The 13,542-nt window shown below is 32.3% G+C and overlaps 1 protein-coding gene across 1 annotated transcript; it reads right to left on the reverse strand.

The window, feature by feature from the left end:
- Positions 1-55: 55 nt before the first annotated feature.
- LOC148282608 (bcl-2-related ovarian killer protein-like) lies at positions 56-4,177 on the reverse strand. The gene is made up of 3 exons (XM_088224814.1): positions 3,628-4,177; positions 2,271-2,572; positions 56-321 (listed from the first exon to the last, which is right to left on the reverse strand). Exons 1-3 carry the CDS (start codon positions 3,935-3,937, stop codon positions 88-90), a joined length of 846 nt encoding a protein of 281 aa, XP_088080940.1. The 5' UTR covers positions 3,938-4,177; the 3' UTR covers positions 56-87.
- Positions 4,178-13,542: the final 9,365 nt, after the last annotated feature.

Here is a 13,542-nt window from a genome sequence, read left to right on the forward strand (position 1 = left end):
TACGACGGCTGTCCACCGCATCACCGTTCACTACGGCCGTAAAGATACGGGCACCGCTGTCCTAGGAAACCCTAGCTTTAGTTAACTTTAGTTTGTATTCCCACGAAAAAAAAAATATAAATTACCAATCCAGTAAATTTTCAAAATTAAAATCTTATACTTATAAATAAAATGTAGGTATACCCATCCTCCATGGTCCGAAAGCCACGAAAGCAGTGGCCCTCTAATGATAGCAGCAGCAGCCTCAACTACTCCGGAAAGATCTGGAGTTGCTCGCGGCTCAATAGCTAGGGCTCCACACACTGCCATCAACGATACAACCTAGAAAAATGGATAGCTTGTTAATCAAACATTCCGATCTTTTCTGAAATAATGGCCAGAATTTTGGTTAAAATTAATCCTTGTATGCAGTCAATGAATAACTGGAGGAGTATAATTGGGGAAAAAGTTGACACAGATATTCAATATTTTCTGTAGATATTAGAAACCATTTAATTAAGAATTTCATAACCTCTGGCATCTGCTCATGCCAAAAACCATCATGTTAACAAAACAATGTTCACTCTTTGTGTCTTACTCTGATGCATTGTGTATAAACTTGTTCAAACAGACACATTGTGATAGCTTCGGAGCTGACTGATATAGTGAGAAAAGAAAACTTGCACAAATATATTCATGTTTATCGTATTTTTTATGATTTAACTTTTTATACATTGGCAGGCTTATCGCCAAATTGCATTTCTTCTAATCAACCAATAAATTAAGAGATATTATTTTTACAGCTTTAGCTTCAAAACATGTTTGAAAAATACAATAAAATAAATACAAAAATAGAATTAGCAATATGGGTAGGTATATAAATTAATTTACATTGATACTAGTCAATGGGAGAGAAAAAAAAGAGAGATTAAGGAAAAGTAAGGAGATTGTTAAGGAGAACACAGTTACTGTGGAAACATCTTTGATAGAGGATAGGGATGATTCCACAGTCAAGCCGCATGGGCAACTATATAAGTTAAAGGAGAAGAAGGAATTGCGGGTGGGAATTAACTCTTGTGTGGCCGTGATGTCACACTGGTCTACATAGGATATAAGAATTGATATATATCTCTTTTTTTTTAAATGATGAAGTTGTATTTTTTATAATCTTCAAATGGACATTTTCACATCGGATTTAAAAGTAAAATTTGTATAAATATGCTGGATACAAAAAAATATTTGTCCTTGCTATGCGAAGAACGAATGTTACGCTTGTACAGCAACAAATACTGTATAAGAGAGAGCTTGAAAAAAGAACTCATAACAAGGAAGACAGTGACGTTGTTTTGTGGCCGGTGTTTTTGTGAAAAAGATTCAGTCGGTTATTGGCAGTGACTTGGGGAGGACGTAAATAAAATGATCGGCGCATTTGTGGTTTTTCGTTTATTTTACTATAACAGGGCTAAATTATATTTTTATTTTTATAAATTATGGAAAGGGAAATTGACAGTATATGGTTTTTTGCTTGAGGTAACACAATGTTATATTACCGCGCCCAAATGAATTTTTCAGCACAACCTTTTAAAAGTTAAGAGAGTGCTTTGAGAATAAGAATGAAAACCATGATCTGATGAGCGTTGAAATTTTTGATGGAGTCATATAATATAGCAGCGGTGGTCGACCTGTAGATCGTTGCAATCAGGACTGTGAATCGCGAAAAGGCAAAGATTTTTCAAAGTGTTACAGAAAGATGACGACCTTCAAGATTTTTTTAGCTATTATTTATTTATCAATTATTTATTTATTTACTAACGCACTTAGTACATTAAAAAATGACAAAAACTAAGGTATAGATAGATATTGCACGCACAACGAAATTGATAAGTTGAAAAATATGGTTCCTACTTAGTGTGAAATTTAACCAATACTCACCCTAGATGAGTATTTTCGAAATGTTTGATTTTACACTGCAATATTTCATTGACTGGATGGACTGGATCCTGGACATGGACTGGATCCTGACGTGAATGACTGCAGTCACTGACACCTTTCTTTCACATAACAGACGATTGAGATTTTTTGCATTTGGTGTTCCAACACAGTGCTCTATGCACCATTGGGTTCAAATAGAGTTATAATAATTGCTAGATCGCACCGACATCGACACTGGACAGTAAAAAGTAGACCTAAGGCTCTGATCTAGTGGCCACCCCTGGTATTTAGGAGCGTTAGGACTATAAAGTACAGTGAAAAGAAGTAAGAGTATTTTAATGGACGATATATATTTTTACCTTTCCCCATGTGATGTCATCTTTGAACAGTTCGACTCCGATTCCGTACACCAGGTCCGGAGCGTCGGGAGCGTCTGGTTCCGTGGCGAGGGCGGCGTGTCTGGCCAGGGCGGAGTACAGGCGGGGCTTGCTCCTCTCTAGCAGGCGGCCGAGATGGGAGATACGGGGGAACACGGTCCTGGCTCCCGCCCACGGCTGGGCCAGCTGGGCGCAGCACGCGGCCCTCGCCTCCGCGTTAGTGCCGGCCGCGGCGCCCGCGAGGCGAATCCGGCTGCGCATGTACAGAGCACATATGGTCTTACCTGAAAAACAGTCAGTAACCATTTAGGCATTTTTTACGGGCCGGTTTCACGGTTTAGCTTTTTTTTTCTTCTTTTTCTTTTATTAACATGCATTTATTCTAATAAATAAATAACAAGGAAGTTCAGTGCTACGGGAAATCAGACATAAAAAATATTTTCTAACACGCGCTAAAAATTAGAGCATTTAATTGTATTTTGGAATTTATCAAAAATGTACCTTCGAAAAAATTAATCAAAATGAACTGCGTCACAGGTTCTTAAGAATCAACCAATGATAGAGTGGTGTGATCGGTTTCGGGAAGCCAACTCACCAATCAGCAGAACACTCCGTCCAGAACTTGTGACATTACGGGCGGGGGAAATTTCAAAATTACAAAACTTAAAAAAAAAAAAGCGCTGATAACAAGATACATTTTTTTTATTGACTTAGTTTGATTGCTTATTAACCCTTCAATGCCCAAATTTTCTAATTCTAACTAAAACATATTTTTATGTAGGTATGTTTTTTTATTCAAATACTGGGGAAAAAAAATGAAAAAAAAAAGTTTAGTTTTTCAGTTTTAATTTCATATTTTAGTTTATGAGGACAGTATGCAACATCGGGTATTAAAGGGTTAAAAATACAAGAATGTAAGGAAAACAAAAAAAGAAAAAAAACAAAGAAATCACCCTTTGAACTTTAGCTAAATTACACTATTGACAGAATACGTGCAACTGACATTTTATTTCAAATTTTATCGAAAAACTTTACCCTGGTGGCGACTTTTTAAAATAAATTATAATGGCTAGTATGTATACAATAAAATAAACTAGTCGCCGAGTGATAAACATGTTTAAAATCACTTTTATACACCGATTTTTGGTATGTTGTAGATCGTCTACATTGGGCATTGTAGGGTTAATAAGTTTTTTTTAAACTACTGAAATTCCTTATTGAATTTTCTATGTCGCGTGCATATTTTGTAAGCTGTTTTTCTTCATTTTTACTATTTATTTTTTTAAATTCCTAAATTAAAACCAAAAAAGATATTTACATGAACAAATAAATTAATGACCTTGCTCTACAAGACTGTCCTTCTCTGACGGCCTCCCGAGCCCGAGGGTGTTGGATACATTGGAGAGGCGGCGGACCACCGACTCCGGGACCAGCGCGCTCAGCCGGCGGCCGGCGCCCCCCGCGCCCCCTGCCAGCGCGGGGGCGCCGCCGGGCACGCCCAGCGTGCTGAGGCGCCGCGCCCCCGCCCCGGGCGCGCCGGGCACGCCCAGCGTGCTGTAGCGCCGCGGGCTGACGGGCACGCTCAGGCGCCGCGCGCCCAGCATCTCGCTCGGGTCGCCGCTCATCATGGCTACAAAATAAATAAACATTTTTTTAGTAAATCAAAATAAAAACGTAACCACATAGCGACTTTAATATGTTTACCGGTTTCGACACGTACCCGTCTCTTCCCTAAGACGCTTATTACACACTATCATGCAAATATCATCATACACCTTCACCATGGTAGTTATAAAAACTATAAAAAATATAAAAACCAACGTGCTGATATGATACATCCTATTACAAGCTAACACTAGCATGCACAGAGTTAATGAAGTATGTACGCTTATATTTATGTATTTAATTGTATTTTTACATTTAATGTAAACTTAATTTTTTTTTTCTTCTCTTTTCTTCTCTTTTGTTTTTTTTAATTTCTTCAATATTGTTTTTTATTTATAGGAAAAATATTCGTATACCATATTTGCCGCAACAAATCGGTTTCTTAGAACAGGCATTTGCCCATATAGGTATAGGAACCGATTGCAACATTAGGCGTATTAATATTTCTGGCTTGCCGACCCTTCATATACTGAGCCTACTCCTAGTACTAGCAGAATTTGCCAGAGTGTTTTTTGTGCCATTTTGTAACATTGTATGTATAAACTAATAAATAAATAAATAAATAAATAAAAATGCCTCTAAATATTTATAACTATCATCATACCATCTGATATTTTCTATATTCCTAACTTTTAAAACTAACCATCTGAAACAATCTACCATCCCTCGTATACGTGAAGAATTTAACAAGAATTTTAATAGTCCAGATATATTTTACACTCCATATAATAGGTACAGAAGATACCTGATAGGCTTGATTCAGAATAACAGAGAATACAAGTTTTGTCTTTTTTTGCTCTTTATTTATCGTCAACAAACCAAATGCAATTTTACACTCCTACCCTCCTTCATTCATCCTCCACCACTTCTCATCACTTCCCTTCTTTTTCCTTCCCACAATATGCTTGTTTTGACCCTATTTTTTGTATTTTAATTAATATGTATAACATTGTTTCAATTATTTATAATTTAATATGTCCCTCTCTATGTACTTTGGCAGGCAGTTGGTAAAATAAACCAATGCCGAACACTCCTCTAGTGGAACGGAAGGCCTGTTGACTACTGCCAACAGGCCGGATTCTCCTGAAGAGTTTTAAGTGGTTTCCTCTCCACATGAGCAAATGCTAAGAAGTTCTCGATTGGCCCACATGAGCATATCCTTCCTGATCCCAACAGTTTAGATAAATTTAAAGAAATTTAATTGCAGAAAAATCCACTTTTGAAATATAAACCTTGTATATTATAAGCAAGGTAAATAATAAAGCAACTCCCAAATAATTTTTTTTAAATATTACTTTGGACATTGACATTTTTCACGTCTCTGAGGGAGGTTTTCGTTACAAGATTCTCTTACTTTTTTAACATATTATTCTCTGGATATTATGTATACTTATGTTATATTTTTATATACTTATGTTATATTTTTATATATACCTAATTTTACCTTATTATTTCTATATGTATGAATTAAGATATTCCATTTTGTAATGTACATATATATGAATAAATAATATTGAAATGTCGGCCTCGTGGTGTAATAGTCAGCGCGTTTGCCTACCATGCAAGAGGTCTCGGGTTCGATTCCCGACATGGTTGATACAAAATGTTTATTTAAAAAGGGTGTTTTTACAGTAGAATATTTCATAGTCCCTAGACTGGTACCTGAAGCGTAAGACTGATCATCTTGCCTTCATGTAACAACAAATGATCCAGATACGCTGCGATTGGTGTACCAATGCAGTGCCCTATGCACCATTGGGTGCGGAAAGGGAATGATGATGATCATTGAATTTTTTAGATAGTTTTAACCATCGCATTATCTATAAAAATTAAGGTAATAGGTAGATGTAATTGGATAGCAGGCCCTACTATTTATGTATATAGTATATTTAAAATATCGTCTATGTACAATAATGACTAAAAGTCGTGTCTATTTTAATTGTCAAATATCTCCTTGTTCTTTCTATTTATATTAATATATGTATATATTTTTAATTTATGTTTGTTTTAATTTTCTTATTTTTATTAGTTTTTACGTTTAATTTATGAGCTCGCCAGCATAGATGTTCATCCATTAGTATTCCTAGATTTTTTATAGATTTCCTGTATTGGATATTGGTACCATTGACATTAAGATAATTAAGAGAAAATACATCCAACTTACTAAGCAATCTTTGACCACCCGCAAACATAATTTGTGTTTTAGATGGGTTTATAAGTAAACCATACTCCTTTGTTCATGTTGACACTGTATTTAGTATATTAGACATCTATTATATTGCTTCGCTGGTGCTTTCAGGTCTGCAATGAAGATATAGTTGTAAATCATCTGCATAGAGATGATATGAACACTTTAGACATTCTGCTATCGGATTAGTAAAAAGGGAAAATAGTAATGGTGATAAAACTCCACCTTGAGGTACTCCAGCGACAATATCCACCCATTTCGATTGATGGTCTGGTGATGTCCTGATGCATTGTTTTCTAGCTCGTAAATATGATCAAAACCATCCTGTCACCGGTTGTCATATTTAGTATTTTGAGCCTAGCTAACAAAATATCAAAATCGACAGAGTTGAACGCACTGCTGAAGCCAAGTAATGTTATCAAGGTTAGCATTTTGCTATTCATTGCGTATATCACCTGTAACCTTGATTAAAACGGTAGTTGTGCTATGGCCCGCGCGAAGCCCTGATTGATTAGGATCAAGAAGTTTATCGCGGCCTCCGTGGTGTACTGGTTCCGGGTTCGATTCCCGGTGAGAACACAAAAATGTTAATATGATTTTTCTGAAACCTGGGTGTTCGTTGATGTAATTCACCACTGGAATTGGGTCTCCTGGGTCTGTTGTGGTGCGAAAAAATAAATATATTTGACAATAAATAATTATTAAACTGATTATAGAGGTGTTCATTAAACCCTGTCACATCCGAAACCACGATGATCAGTATAAGCAAGTAGACACATTGGCACATTAAAATAATTTTTTAGAATGAATAAAATTTTAAAAAAATTAAATATCAAAAAAAAACAAATGGTTGTTTACTTCTGCAGGGGAGAAACGAGGGGGGGGAGTCTGATACGCCGATAAATGTGCGGCCGCGCTCACTTCGCTTCTCCCCTGCAGAAGTACACAACCATTTGTTTTTTTTAAATATATTTTTTTGAATTCTTTGACCTAAATATTTTTTTTTAATATGCTAATATGTCTTCTTGCCCATACTGATCATCGTGGTTTCGGTTCGGATCTGACAGGGTTTAAAGAACACCCTGTATACAACTCGTTTGGTGACTTTTTTTATTTATTTAACTTAGTTCTATGATAAACATAGTCTAATATATATTTAGAACCCAATATTTACATCTATACTTATTCTAACATTATTTATCCCAACTAACCTAATTTAAAATATTCAAACTGTTCAATATTTACACTTATTTACCTACTTTTTACAATATTTACAATTATTTACCCATGTATATTCACTATTTAAAATATATAACCTAGTATTTTTTTACACGTTGCGCCGGCAATATCTTTTAAGTGACATTTTTTTTTTAAGGAGATAATTTAAACAATGTATCTTTTGATATGGATTTTATTTTTAAATACATTTTTATTCGTGACAAAAAGGAAAAATACGTAATTTTATTTTGACAAAATATTTGACTATATTTTGTTGAAACGAAATTGTGAAATTTTAATGAAAAGTCAAAAATACTTTCAAAAAAATAAATCACTGAACAGATATTGCCGACGGCGGCGCAACGAAAATATACTCTTTACATTTAATGAAGCAATAAATATGTTCATCCCTAAAGCTAACTTTATCCGACCAAAGTTTCCAGAATGGTTCAGTCCGTATTTAAAAAAACTTAATATTTGAAAAAAAAAGAAATCACAAATTATATAAATCAACTGGCAACCAAATAAATAAACTACCAAATATTTTCCCAATTGAGAGAAATGGTAAAAGCGGAAACAAGAATCTGTTACAGTGTCTTTATTAGCAATACTGAGCAGATGATAAACGACGACCCGAAAAAGTTTTGGAAGTTTGTCTCGGATAAGCGTAGCGATCACCATATACCGTCAATTATGTTCCTCAATGACGGACGAGCAACTAATGGTGCCGACATTGCAAATCTTTTTGCAACTCATTTCTCATCTGTTTTTGTAAATAATAATTCCTCATTCTGCACTATCCCATTACACTATTCAAATACTGTATAATTATTATTTGATAATTATTATTATGCTGAAATAGAGTCAATGTTAAATATTTCTAGTCTACAAAAACGTAGAACTAATATTGACTCCATATATATGTTCGGCATACTAAATGGTATAATCGATGTTCCATCATTACTGGGACAAGTAAAATTCAATATTCCGAGTCGTAGATTGAGAAACAACGAAGTACTGTTCATCGATCGGCATAGAACAAACTATGGCCTTAATTCTCCAATGACCCGTCTTTGTCGTATTGTTAACTGGATCAAGATCTGGACTTTTTGGTTTGGGTTTACAACGATTTAAACGAGCACTTAATAAATAGTCCAGATCTTGTCTTGATGTCCCTTATGTTTGTCAATGCTTCTTTTCTTTTTTTTAAATGTTTTAAACTATTATTTTTTAAACCCTATAAATTATATACATGGACATTGTCCGTTAATAAATAAATAAATTAATTAATTTAATTTTAAATAAATTTATATTTTTTATGCTTTCTGGCATTTCCTCAAATAACTGTATTTCCTTGTACATAAGGCAGTTCTTTTATTTAGTTTATTTATTTTTTATTTATTAATAAACAAATTAAAATACAATATTACAACTAAATACATTTTTTTACAATAGTCAAATACATATATTTACATTAACGTTTCCCATTACGTAATTTTTTAGTTTGTTTTAAAAATATTTCGGAACTATTCCTTTAATAGTTTTGTTAATTTCATTAGCAACATTGAATTCGATTCTTTGATCAATTGTCATAATATCTAGAAGTTAAATCATTTTCTTAACTTTTGTGCGTCTCTCACATCTTAATATTATTCTCATCGCTTTGTTTTGTATGACTTTGGAAACAATTGGAATAATAGATATAGGTCTGTAATCTTTGACAGAAACTGGTAAATAATGTTTTACATGGCAATGTTTATGTTGCACCGTAAGGCCGTTTTCACACCTGCCACGCAAATCCATACTACCCGATATTTTACCGCGCTTATCCTGCAAACGCATACAAAATCTGTTACCTTTTCACACGCGTTGTAAAATGAATACGACCCGGTCTGTCAGACATAAATCTGTTGGGGTGTGCTTAATCGCAAACGATTATTATCAATATTAATAGTTCGAATAACCGAATTAGATTATTCCCGTAATCGACTTTTTATTTATGGATAATGCGTTGTTTTTTCAAAATACTTATGAAGTATGAAGAGTGAAAGAAAAAATATTAATTAAAAATATATAAAATAAATATGCCTACTCTTATAATGCTTTATTGTATACACTAACTAAAAAAATACATAAAAACTTATGTATTGTACTCGTAATATTATTATTATTGTAAAAAAATATTTTTCGGTCATTTCTGTTTAGAAAAAGGTGTTTTTTAATTAGGTATTTTTTCTATTTTTTGTTATTATTATTACCTTTTTTTTTAATAAAAGAAATATTCCTTCACACAGGTTTTATCAAGGGGACCATTGAGAAAGAATGGTGTATTTCTATAAAATAATTTAATAAATATAATAATAATAACGCGTAAATCAGGGAATTTTCATGTACCTAAGTTTTGCTCAACGAAGTTCGGAAAAAGGTTTCTGGAAAGTATTGACCATTCCGAATTTTAAATAAATATTAAAACACGGAAAATCGAATAGCCAATTCAAAAGTGTCGTAATTAAAAAATATTACTTAAATCTTTTTGATAGTGATAGTTATTAATGTTATTTATATAGATGGTGTAAAGTACTATGCTTTATGTTTCTTTTTGTTTTCTTACAATTTCGGATGTATTTACTATGTATGATATTATGTATTGTCACAAAAATGTCTCATTTTTATTTACGGTCCCAAATGAGGTTTTTTTAAATTCCTGGGAGTATAATATCTTAGATATGTATTATATATTTCATAAATAAAATAAAAACAAATATAAATGTATATATATATTGAAATATTCGATACTTTTGAGGCATTTTTTTCAAAACTGTAATTATTTCATATATGTAATACTGTCTGTAGCTCTGATTTAATATAAAGAAATACATTATGCTACATTGCCTCTGTCACTTCAAAACTTTATATTTTTATATTCGTGCTTTTCTTGTCTGATAAATTTATGGGTTTTAATATTTTTTTATTTTTGTTTTGTCCTTAAATAGTACAAACACAATACATGAATGTGTTAATATATTAACCTATATATAATTATTAGTCGGCCTCGTGGTGTAATGATAAGCGCATTTGTCTCCCATGCAAGAGGTCTCGGGTTCGATTCCCGACATGGTTGATAAGAAATATTTATTTAAAAAGGTATTTTCCCACCAGAATATTTCATAGTGCCTGGACTGGTACCTGAAGCGTAAGACTGATCATCTTACCTTCATGTAACAAAAAATGATCAAGATACGCTGCGATTTGAGTACCACTGCAGTAATTTAAGCACCATTAGGTACGGAAAGGGAATGACGACGACGAATTGTTATTAAAATATATAATAATTATTAACATTTCACTAATTAAAAAAATTATTTAAGACCAACTCGAATGCAATCACTTTTTAAGAGCTAACTTATCTGCTACACACATGTTTTATCAACTAACATTCAAATGAAATGATTTTTTTTTGTTCTCTTATTTCTAATGGTCTTTCCTTAAACTCTTATTTCTGATGGTCCACCTCGGTGAACCAACGAGTTCTGTGTCTTTGTTTTCTTACTAAATGGCAGACTTACTTCATTTTTATTTCTAGTTTCATATCCGAGTTCACACTGATAAGAAAAAATCTTGTTCCCTATGTTCAAAAGATTTTTTGTTCATTTTGTTTATAAACACAATTGTTTTGTATTTTGCTTTCAATACACAGGAATTTGGTTCTATGGAGTTGAGATTTGGTCTCAAAAATTGATAAATTAATTTAACTAAACTAAAATTATTTTTCTGTGTTAAAAACCTAACATGTTTTTTAAAATTGAATTTCATATATTGAAATTGATCAGGCAGAAACCCAAAATTTAGGCAAAAGAGCAAAGATAGATATTTTTTATTTGGCTAGGTTGGCATTGATTTTTTTTACTATTTCGTTAGCTTAATAGAAAAAAAACTGTATTATTTTTAAGTATTCAATATATTGTTAGCTATTGAGTGATTTAGACAAGTAAAAAAATACCGAACGTATTAAATATTTTTGATGAATTTTCATAATGTTCCTTTTATTGTAAGAAACATGACTAAATAAGTATTTTTATACAAAACGTATTATTATTTAAATTTTGTTTATATGTTTTAATTCGTATATATCTTAAATCTGCTAGTTTTTATTCACAAATGAAATGATAAATTAGGAACCGTTAAGTCAAACGCACAGAAATGTAAATAAACCACGCTGCTAATTAGCGTATTATTAAATAATATATGTCGTCTTCATAGAGATCCCATCCCGCCTGACATTAATGTATTTATTTGCTTTACAAACAATGAAAAATAATATACAGAAACATTAAAATAAAAAAATGCACTACTTATTTTTCATCAATTACGTGCAAACACTTTTAATAATATTTTACTTAAACTTAAAATACATATATAAACAAAATGAACAATATAACCCACTTATTTATAATATAAATTAGAAAGGGTATAAATAAATAATATGCACTTATTAGTGCAGTTTTTAGTTTTCATGTAAATTATTTATTATTCGGAAAATATTGCTCTTAAATAAATACCTTTTTTTTTTTAAACTGATATAAAATATTCGATTATAATAACAGGTTTAAAAATATTCATAAGAACATCGCAAAGAGTTTTTACGAATGTGTTAGTGAAAAAGTAATGTACCGCCATTATTCGTTTAAATAAGTTTCGATAATAATATCGATTTATCGTTTATAAAAACGAATATTTCTTTATATTAAAGTAAATTTATATATACATCGGTAGAATTTATATTGAAATACATTATCACCAAACCCCTATCAGAACCTAATGGTGCATAGGCCAGTGCATTGTTAATTTGAATGTATATATGATTTAAATCATTATATAGACATAATAAAGTAATAATTGCATACAATAAACATTAACGTATGCGAGTGTATAAGTCCTTGTTTACACCTTCAACTTTAGTAAGCAGAAAATTAACTATCAACAAAATTACCAAAACAATCAAATTATACAAAAAAAAAAAGAATTTTTTTTTGTACAATTTGACTGTCTAGTTTCGGCTACAAAATGTTTCCCTCTTTAGGGTTATTTAACAAGTAAACATACATAATACATATATTATATATTCGGTTGTGTAAGCAAATACAGTGGATTACAAAACAGTATTTTTTATTCTCAAATAAAAATTATATATTACGATGATCCACAATATTAGATTTACAAACATCTAAAATAATACAATGACATTATGTTCATCACCATCAAACTCTTATTCGCACCCAATGGTGCATAAGGTACTGGAGGTGCAAGTAATGATGTACCGCGGGAAAATTCCCGAAAGCGTAATTCCCCGGAGCAGGAGTACATTCCTCCACATACCCGAAACCGTTTTAAAGACTGTGGGTCTTCCTATCGGTTTTAATCATTCAAAAAAACAATATTTTGGTCAATAAATGAGTAGATCTTTTGAAATTTCTAATTTCGTATATTATTTCAATTCAATTTAACTTTATTACGTTCACTGCCCCTTTCACTGTGAGTTTGAAAGATTATATGGAGGGTCTTAGTCGGATATTGTCATTCATCCTTATGAACATACATGTGTATATTGCAAGCATAAATGGTAGCAAAAACGATATTTACTTGTATCGCAATAAATTCGAGATGCAAGGCGGTAAAATCTCCGCGGTATTTTACGCTAATTTTCGATAAGAAATGAATATGACGTACTAATTTTTATTTTTCGAAGATGCAACAAATACAAGTAGCTTTGTTTTAGGACACGTTACATGACAGTGAAAACCAGGTTTAGATCCATCGGGTGGTTTTCAAGATTTATTATAAGTATGGGACGTTCAAGGTCATTCGGTGTGTACTTTTTTAATTTTTTTGACAAAAAAAGTGATCATATTTTGAAACTTAACAGGATCGGTGGACATAATGCCCTTAGCCCTCCCGTGCCTAAGGGGGGTATCTGGGGTCCCCCAGGTAGCATATTTGTTCAATACCTTTTTTGTTAATCATCATATTGATTTCATTTTATGCATAACTCTACTCCATTATGTTACAAATGTATCGAAGATATTAAAATATTTTTCCGCGGAACTCTTTTAATAATAATTCACATTTGTCTTTGTTTCCCCCCCGCGCAAACAGCATGCATCACAATTCATTTGCTATTTGCTC

The sequence above is a fragment of the Micrasema longulum genome, unplaced genomic scaffold, assembly GCF_059751315.1.
Source record: "Micrasema longulum isolate JH-2025_06_02 unplaced genomic scaffold, ASM5975131v1 h1tg000310l, whole genome shotgun sequence".
NCBI lineage: Eukaryota > Metazoa > Arthropoda > Insecta > Trichoptera > Brachycentridae > Micrasema > Micrasema longulum.